At 39.4% G+C, this 10,208-nt stretch overlaps 1 protein-coding gene across 1 annotated transcript; it reads right to left on the reverse strand.

Moving 5' to 3' along the window:
* Positions 1 to 781: 781 nt before the first annotated feature.
* BRS3 (bombesin receptor subtype 3) lies at positions 782 to 5,672 on the reverse strand. The gene is made up of 3 exons (XM_064712859.1): positions 5,157 to 5,672; positions 2,134 to 2,485; positions 782 to 1,546 (listed from the first exon to the last, which is right to left on the reverse strand). Exons 1-3 carry the CDS (start codon positions 5,570 to 5,572, stop codon positions 1,139 to 1,141), a joined length of 1,176 nt encoding a protein of 391 aa, XP_064568929.1. The 5' UTR covers positions 5,573 to 5,672; the 3' UTR covers positions 782 to 1,138.
* Between the last annotated feature and the right edge of the window lie 4,536 nt (positions 5,673 to 10,208).

Here is a 10,208-nt window from a genome sequence, read left to right on the forward strand (position 1 = left end):
CTTAATGTTAAAAAGGGATACAACTTGAAGAATAGAAAATTAGTATAGCAGAAAAAATCCAGCTCTCCCAGTGTGCTTGAAGATGTGTAAGCCACTTAGATACAACCACATACACTACAGCAGAAGTGGATCTGTGCAGGTAAAGAGTCAGTCTGCCTCTCCATTCTGTGCATTTTTCACTTCAAACTCACTCTGCTCTGGTTTGATGGATTGACCACACACTTCCATCTTAGAGAAATCCAGGTTGTGCACTCAAGACCACTTTGGGATATAAAGTAAGGCAGAAGGGGATATTTGAGCACTTCAGAAGTGCACTGTAAATCCCAAATAGAACCCTTGATACAGATCCACCCCAATTTATTGATATTAAATCACTGTAACAATAAAAAACTCTGCACTATCAAGATGTTTTACCCATATATCACAAAGAATTTTACAAGTGTGGTTAAAGGTGATTATAACGTTCTCAGAGAAATTATCACCTGCTCATTCCCTTGACTTCTTAGGAACATCCATCTCACTACAAAGCAGTCAGCTCTTACCCAGAATTTCTGTGTCAGTGACAGAGCAACAGCTACTGTGGATCTGGCCCATATTGCTTTTTCTTTTTTTACTTTACAGTGCTACAAATCTTAGCCTTTCATTTTAGCATTCTTTCTTGTGTGTTTACTAATTTTTAACATTCAGGACAAGAAAATAAATAAATAAAAAATGTGCCTGGTTGATAGTGTTATGACCAAGTGGCTTTGCTTGCTTGCTGCAGATGCAAGCAGTTGTCAGAGGGAGCTCACAGTCATGACTCAAAAAGCAAGTCACCAAGAACAAAACTATCCTTACAGCCAATTCTTGCACCAACTCTGCTAAGTCCCTTCCTGGCCAGTACAAGAATTCCAGCTAGGAATCTGTGTTCATTCCTGGAAACATGAGTAATCCCTTTGAGCTTATGCTGGAAAGCTCAGCTGTTGCAGCTTCTTCCCCCACACAATTTGATTTCTTTATTCCATACTTTGAAAGATGAGGAACTGCTGATGAACACACTTTCACAGATAGGGCAAGCCATGGCACCTCTTTCCAGGATACCAGTAGCAGGAACTTGATAGCAATGACTCAGTTTCTGTCCTTCTTCTTCCCACATGGACTAAACACTTTCCTCTTCTTTCGTGATGCTATAATCTGTTAGCAGTGTAACACTGATTTCTGAGCCACGCATGCTGCCTGTGACTGACAGGGCTCTGGTAGGAGAACTGCTCTGGGGAGCACTGGGAGGCTTTGCACAGAATGCTGCCTTGCAGCATGAGACTTGCTTTTTAAAATGTTGCCGGAAACTTTTACTCAGCCAATAAAGAGCAAAAGGGTTGACGCAGGAATTGCTGAAGGCCAAGGCACGGGAAAAAATAGTTGCTATCAGATGAAAGGTGGAAGCATTGACAGAAGTGTGGTATGTAAAAGAGCGGTACAGGTAGAGGATGTGGTTGGGCAACCAGCAGAAGGCAAAAAGAGCCACAAGCACCAGCACTGTCTTTGCAACTCTCTTGCGGGATTCAATCTACAAGAAAGAAATGCATAGCTGGTGGTAATAGCAATTAGTAAAATATTTGTGTTGTTGGTGCTGATTTGCAAAGCAGTGTGAAAGTCTAAATGCTTGAATAACCAAAAAAGCAAAAAGTAAAAATAAAATGAACAAATAAAACCCCAAACCAGAAGACCTAAACCAGAAAATAAATCTATTTCATATTTTTAACAAAGCATTCCCAGTCAAGAGCACATTTCTTTTCCATTATACATCATATGACACTCTCATCTAGACTAGGACTTAAAAATACGGTAATTAATGTGTCAGCTCACATGGATGAGGTCCCAGTATTTAAAATTCAATGTTTTAACTCTTGAGTTTACAGGGTCACGATAAAACACAGACCTGTCTCTCTTTAGGAAAGAGTGGACACTCACAAATGACGAGTCATGAGCATATGCCTAAGTGCACAGATGAGTTTGGATTGAAATTTGGTACGGGCTAAGTTTGTGGAGCTTTTTACTCCATTATGAGGTAAAGTTCTGCACTTAAGAATTAGTATTTAATCAACACAATAGACTTTAGAAAATTGGAGAGTTTAGTGCTTGATCAGAGCTTACCTGCTTACGGGCATGAGAATGTTCTTCTGCTGGCATGTTGGATGTACTTTTATATAAAGTTCTGGCGATAAGAAAGTAGTAGACAGAAATGACAGCTAAGGGCACAATATAGAACACTAAGAAGCAAACCAGGGAGTGAGCTTCCTGCAGGATCTTCTCAGATACAGGATAGGGGGCACACGCCTCAAAAGTTATATTTTTCTCAGGATTGCTGAAAGAATACAAATCTGAAAAAACAGCCTCTGGGATAGCAAATATCATGGAGACAATCCAAACACAGCCCGCTTTACAGCAGGTCTTCAGGAGCGCATCTGAAGTCTGCAGTTCCAAGGGTTTAACAATGGCTCTGTACCTAGAATGACCAACATTGCTGTCAGAATAAACACAGAAATAATGTGAGCACATACTGCAAAATTCTTAAGGCTAAAGCCATTACTGTTCTCGCTAAACAAAGGGTGCTGGAATTCTCTTGGAAATGAAAGCAGACACCAGCTCTTTGGAATTAAAATCAAAATGTAAAAATTAATTTCAGGCATGTATTTTAATGGATTGACAGGCAGGAGTTGCCATTAAAACCTTCCTATGTAAAGATGACTTCTAAAGTTTGGATTGGAATCACTAAGGGCAATCATCACTCCTAATTTTATGACACTGCCTTGAAAGATATATGAGGGAATTTGTATGCAACATTGATGAAGGTATGAAACAGGTTAACTACTTTATAAATAGATGAAACCATGCATGCTCGCCCTTCCTTTCCTCTGTCTTCCTGAGACCCCTGCTGAGTGCAGTGATCTGACTCAAAATAATACTCCAGGATTCATTCTTATTTATAAAGCAGGAGAGGGCGCTGCTTTTGATTCATGCCTGTGATTCTGCAGCATATGGACTGAGTCAGGCATACAAGAAGAATCTGGATTAATCTATAGATGTGTGATAATCTGTGTGGAACTGGGACATAGACCGATTTCCATGAAGGTAGATGAAGCACAAGAAACAATATACCCTGCTCCTAAAGGACCAGGGAGTCTTGATAATGCAGAAAGAAGCAACCCCTCCAGGGGAACACAAGGCTGGCATGAAAAGAAAGGCGGTTAAAAAGGACCCAGAGGATAAGAAAGCCTAGTTGTGTCATTTTGCACAAGCTGAGGATCTGGTCTTTTTCTCCTCTAGGCAAATTTAAATAGAAAGCTGGAAGCTGGCTTGCTATTTATCAAATAAATACTATTTTTATACACTTTGAGCTCTTCTAGCATATTGGAACACAACAGTCTGGCATTAAGCCCGTGACTGATCTGAGCTTGCTCTGTAAAAAGTTTATGATGTAGTTACTCTGTGAGAATGTAGTGCAGAGTATTTATATAATGAAGCTACCATGAAGAATTAAACACAGAAACAAGTGTCTAAACCATACAATCAGAGGAGAGTTGGGGTTGGAAGGGATCTTTGAAGGTCATCTAGTCATGGTCAATTCTGAATTGACATCCTACAGGACCAAGACCTTGGAGCTACAATAGATAGTTCAACATAAACATTAGTTTATTTTCAGCAGTAGTTAAAAAACCCTAAAATAAACCCCAACCAAAACAACAACAAAAAAGCAAAATGTTAGGTAGTATTAGGAAAAAAATGGAGAACAAAAGACACAATTATGCAATTACCTGTATCCCTGATTCATGCAACTTTTTATTATCATGTGTTGCTCTGCACACCTTAACTAGAAGAAACACAACCTAAGGATGGATTATGACATGAATAGCCTGGAGACATGAAGAGAGATCACTGTCTCCCAACACAAGTGCCAGCACCATCAAATGAAGCCATGTGCAGTGCAGAAATAAAAGGAGTTACTTTGTACAGGCAGTGAAAGCCATTGCTAAGCAAGTTCAAGAAAAAGCTGAACAAGTATCCAAAAGAGAAATTCTTGGAGGTTATAATAAATAGACAGAAACAACATCTGTTCAGTGTCATCTGAAGGTATAGGGTTAAAAATGTAGTTCAATAGAGGTTTTTTATTCTTCCTACATGTCTTTTCTTGTCCTTATCCTACCACTGCTGGAGGCTAATACTGGTCTACATGGATCCTTGATTTGACCCTATGCAGTCATTCCTGTGCTGGCTGATTATTTTGGAGTACAGTAACTGTACCACTGGTAAAATTCTGGACACATGAACAATTTGCTATTACATACAATCCACAATCGCTGGCAGACAAGAGTACCTTTTTTCTCTCTCAGTACTAAATTTCATTTTTTGTTTTTCTACTCCTCAATGCTCCTGCTGATTGAACTGAAATCTCCTCTTAGTTTTGTTCATTCAAGAAAGAAGTACGCAGAAAACAGATTCAGCACTTACTGACAGCAGTCAGAACACTGATCCCTCCTAGTAATGCTGTCATTACTAACCTGAGTTTAATTTCATGACCCCTGGGCTAAAATATTTCTGTAAAAGACAGAAGAACTACAAGAGAAAAAGAATTATATATATATATACACTTCTCAAGGTGAAAATTACATTAGCCATCAAATCACGAGAGTCATTCCTTTGTCCCCCAGTCTGTTCTGTGTTTTCATTTGGCTTTTTATCCCATGTCAGTCTTTTATGTTCTAGGATTTTAAAGCATCCCTGAGTACATAGGTTAAAGAATTTTCACTCATAATCAGTTTTGTTTTTCATCTTCCTTGACTACTTCACTGTACCACTAGATAGCACCAATATACTGTCTTTTCCCAACTTAAGCCATTTCCTTTTTCTGTGCAATTGAGAAAAACCCTTGTACTGTACCTCAAACTAATAAAAGGTCAGAAGAGTTAAAGAGTTTTCCTCACCTCACTGCCTTAAAAAGAAGTGCTACAATTTTACTATCACACATTTTAAAATTATATGGGGGGCTGGTATGTTGGGATTTTTAATCTATTGCAATGTGCTGTTTAAGACTGTGCAAAATTATGATATCTGCTATTTTATTAATTTCTAATTTCAAACCTGCAGCGTCTCCTGGCAAATCAGTTGCACAGACCCACCTGTCAGCACTGAGAACAGTCAGGGTAAACACTGATACTCCAACTGATGTTAACTGGATAAAAGACAGCAGCTTGCACCCAATTCTTCCGAAGAGCCAGGTATCCACAATGTAACGTGTTGCATCTATAGGCACACACGTTAGTAAAAGCAGCAGATCTCCGAATGCCAGGCTGGTGATGAAGATGTTGGGAACCGTCTGCATTGATTTAATCTTGAAAAAAACTTTGATGAGTATTGCATTTCCAAGGAGACCCACTGAAATGATCACAGCGTATGTAACATAAATTGTGCACAATATTTCTAATCCTGGAAAGGAGTCTTCGGTCCATTTTTCATTCGTGCTTTCATTTTCAGAGCTTGATTCCACAGATGCACACAAAGTCTGATTAGCTGATTGCAAGTATAATTGAGACATTTCTTTAACTGTCTCTTCTCCCCAGGCTGGACTTCAATTGATAAAAAAAATGTTTAATATTTAGCTTGCAGCATGTCAGCAGGGTCAATGGAAAGGTAGAGGCTTGTGTCTGAAAAACAGATTCCTGTTGCACATTAAATACTTTCACTCCCTTCTGTATCTCAAAACATGCCTAGGAGAAATGCACATAGGTCTTGTTCTGAACTAGATAGGAGGAGAATTTTTTTATTGGCTTTTCAGCTAGTGGAAAGAGAGGGAGGAGGAAAAGAGAAACAGAGTTCCTTTAAATACATTAGTTGAAATGAGGTGGGATTTTTACTGCAGATATACTTATGATAAGTAAATATCATATTGTATCAAAACTATAACATTAGGGTTTGTGTATTACATAGCAAACATTTATTACTATTGTTCAAAAATTTCTAAAATGAGACTATAATGAAAACCTGAAATAGTTTTCTCAATAGTATGGCTAAGCACAGAATATACTAAACACAAATGGCACATAAATGGCCACACATTAATGGCAGATAAAATATATCAGAATATAGTTAATATTTTCTGACAAAGCAATAGAAACGGACTATGCTCTTGTTGCAGCGTGACAGGGTGGTAGAAATGCTGCAACCTTCTTTGAAACACCTCCTTCAGAAGCCGCTCAGAATAAGGCCACAAGAACAGCCATTTCGAGTCCATGCGCATGCCACAGATAACTCAGAAGAGGAAAGGCAGAAAGGATCTTTGCATGATATATTCCAGCAAGGGGTTTATTGCATTCACCATGCCAAAGGGACCAGAGACAAAAGACCAAACCATGTGGTCTGCACGACTGAAGTGTGGGGTCAGTGACCAATGACCCGAGGGCACAGGTGAGGGCAAAGGGTAGGACCAAGGGCAGCAACCTGCAGGGGGATGAGGGATGAATAATTGGGGTGGGCAGTGTCACCTGGCCAATGGGCGAGGCAATCTGATGTAGATTGACAGTAGTGCTGCAGAGCATCATGGGTTACGTCTTCTCTATAACCCTAGGTGGGGAAAACTCTATGATAGAGTCTTCCCTGAGGGGGAGGAGTCAGAGCATTCCACATGCTCTGATTAGCCTTTCTCTCACAGAAATGCAGTGACGTTCCAAAAGGCAATATAAAACCAAAATTTATGGCCACAGTACTGGTAACACTTAGGTTTTTTCCCTTGAAACAGTCCCACTCTTTCAATTTATGCCAAAATATGAAGAAGTTTACAGGTAGTTGCTGGATAGATACCTGTTATCTTGCAATAATCCATGTACATATTGGCTTTGAATGGTAAACTGGTGAGTCAAATCTTATGAGAGAAGATTCCTGATTTCTTCATGCTTTCTCCATCAGACATGTTAGTATTAGTATGGGTTTTCTTATCTTTAGATATGTCAACAGTCAAATCTCAAATAATCTCATAATGTGCTCAAATCATCTTACTTTGATGAACTCCTGCTTAACTTTTCGGTAAACTAAGATACAAGAAACGTGGTGCATTGAGCTAAATCTCCTAAAATTAAGAAAGTCAAGATCTAATTCTAAATAGTGGGAGTAGAAAAGAGATCAAAGGCCTGAAGCCTTATGCCTTGAAAATTAAGATCAGTCACTGGAGTATTTTTCCTTCAGATTGTTCTTGAGCTGTGACATTGGAGTGGAGAAGGTATCCTGCCCAAATCACAAAAGCAGCCTTATAGTCCCTTTAGCTGCCCATATTCTGACACACAAAATCAAGCTTGTTTCATTTACTCAATAAAAAAAATTCTCTAAGTACTATGCATGAAAAGCCTTATTCTTTTCCTCCCACGGTCCCAATCCTTTCAAATATAACCATGCCATATATATCAGGTGGTGAAAGACCAGGTGGTAGAATGTACATCAAATGAAAGATCTGTGCTGTGTCATGGTGGGAGGAGGCGTTACTGATGGAAAGAAGATTCATGGGTTAAAAGTACCAATTATGCTTTTTGAAAGTGCTTTCAGAAGAGAAGCTCTTTTCATCATCAACCAGAATATGTCCTTTCATGCAGGTGCAGTATGTAGGTTGCTCACAGATTAAGGTACCTTTGAGGATCCTGATTATGTTGTCCACCCACACTGGCATAGTACCATACATTATATTTAATACAGAGTTCAGTAATTGTAGCAGATTGTGACAACTTAATGTCAGATACTTACATAAATGTTTCATTTTCCTGTATGGGAGATTCAGGGTGTCACCAAACATTGGGAACTAATTGTACTCCACCAAGTGTTGAGTACTCAAGGGTGGCATCTGAACGATGCATCAGGTGTTTAGCTGAAACTGGAATTGAGCTGGAAGAAGCTCATTGCTTGTCTTGAATTGCACTAGAGGTTGGTTGATGCACCAAAGCTTGGCCAGCAGCAGAGATCCCAACCAATTGTTACAGTCCCTGAGCTTCCAGAGCTGCTCAAGAGATTTGGGCTGGCAACATGGACTCTGAGGTTTGGTAGTTCTGTCACTTGAGCATTTTGTATGCTGGGATGAAGGACCTGAACTGGTATCCCTCTGAGCAACTCATAATCCACAGGACAGGATTCTTGAGCTGTTAGTTGCTCCCAGCAGTTGGTTTGGGGGATGATTCAGGTGTGAAGGGAAAGCAGACAGACCTCCCAACCCATATTAAAGCCTCTTGAGGGTAACGTGTCACAGTTGCAAGCAACTCCAGAAAGTGGCGAAAGTTTAAAATTCTCTTTATTCCTGGTACTTCATGTGCTCTTCATCCCAAACTGGACCAGAGTTTGTGTATCCAGACCCGAATGCCCATTCTCATGCTTCACGCTTTAGAACTCCCCACTATCTGGAAACACAGACTCATTTTTCCCTGGTCTCTCTCTCTAACAGGGCACAGTACCCATGTCTAACCCTGCTCAAAGCAACATGAAATTCTGCTTGATTTTTTCTTTCCACTGAGAGACTGCTTTTTCCCCATCTTTTTGCCTCCCTGGAAGAATGTGGCAGCAGGAAGTTTTATAGTTTCTCACAATTCTTTCCTCAGTCCTTTTATTACTGGAGGTTTTAGGTAGTTGTCCAGCTTCTCTCTTTATGGAGCATAAAATACTGTCTTAGTGGATCAATAGGAGGTGAAAACCACTATTTTCAAAAAGCACACAAAATAACAATGCCTAGACCCAACGAAAATCTGAAGGACAGATAGCAAACCACATCTGCAATTTGTTTACGATAGCAGAATTTCAGCTATTTCTGATAGCTTTCTGTTTTTCAAATCTAGCTCTAAAGGAAGAGAATGGCATTGTTATTCCAAACCGTAAAGTATTCTAAGGCATTATTTTAGAGTTTTGTCTCCTGGTGTGAAAAGCAGTTGAAGTAATTCTGGCTAGTTTTTCAGGCTCAAGCTTCACAGATAATAAATGCTGCTTTTGAAATCCTTTTTGAAAACAGCTAAAATCTTAACTCACTCATAAAGAAAATTATTTTCCAAAATATGAATTTTTTTTGTTGCTTATTTTTGGTATTTCAAGGTGCATTGGTCATGCTGCATTGATCATTATTTATAAAAATATGTCAGAATGCCTTGCAGCTAAAGTGCTAGGAGCACAAAACTGATACGTACTAAACCGCAGCTATATTAGCCGGCCTGGTTAAGATAATTTCATTAAACCTAAGATAATTTTCACTCATTTTTTTCGGTTGTTATTTGTATCATTTCTGAATGATACAAATTTATTTAGTATCTTAACTCTTCTTTTACGTCTCAAACTCATTTTAAACCCTTTGATTGTCCCTCCTAGCATTTTCACCATCTGTTTATTGCTGGCTGATGCATCCTTCTGTCTCTCCACAGAGTGAACTGATGTTTAAGTTTGTTGGGTGTTAACAGTAGACTGATTCTGAATAGCTTGCCTATCCTAGTTCTGAATTGGGTAGAGTCTGTTGTGGCATCTTCTCTTAAAAAAGGCTTTTCTTATGTTAGGATCTCTCCTACAGATGAGCCTGGTTGCTGTCCATGTGCCCAGACTCTTTAGTGCAAAGCTGGACTTTCTGCTGGGACACCACAGGCGCATTCCTGGACTCCTCCATCATGGAGAAAACTGATTTAAATCTAGCAGTCTGACCAGATCAATGTAAATCTGTCCCTTTTAGCAAATCCCAGTAGCCTTCCTTTTAGGTCATGTTTTTCTGACACGATGGAAAGCTTTTTGCTCCTTCATCAAAAAGTCCTGATCTGGAGTCCTTTAACAACTCCAACTTATAACACAGACTTTGCATTTGTAACTAGGATTTCTGAAATGTATTTTTCTTCCTAGTGTTTTCTGAGCTGGCTTTGCCACATTTGTTTTGAGGAGTCCCTGCTCTAGAGACAGCCTTCTCAGGGATAGGTGTGAATAATTGCCTTGTTTCCGACTTATATCAGTCAGAATGTGCTACAGCTTTAATATCTTCTCTTTAAACTGAAATTGCCAATGGCATCACATGTAACAGCAAGATGAAGGGGCAAAATGCCATTTTATGGCTGTGTGAGTGTTCCCAATCCATTTTCTAGTTTTCAGGCAGGCAAGTATTAAGTGGAAAAGCCTGAATGCATGCCGGAGCAAGCATCCATGTCGGAGAGAGCAGTTCAAGTTCAGAGCAGATTACC

The sequence above is a fragment of the Zonotrichia leucophrys genome, chromosome 4A (assembly GCF_028769735.1).
Source record: "Zonotrichia leucophrys gambelii isolate GWCS_2022_RI chromosome 4A, RI_Zleu_2.0, whole genome shotgun sequence".
NCBI lineage: Eukaryota > Metazoa > Chordata > Aves > Passeriformes > Passerellidae > Zonotrichia > Zonotrichia leucophrys.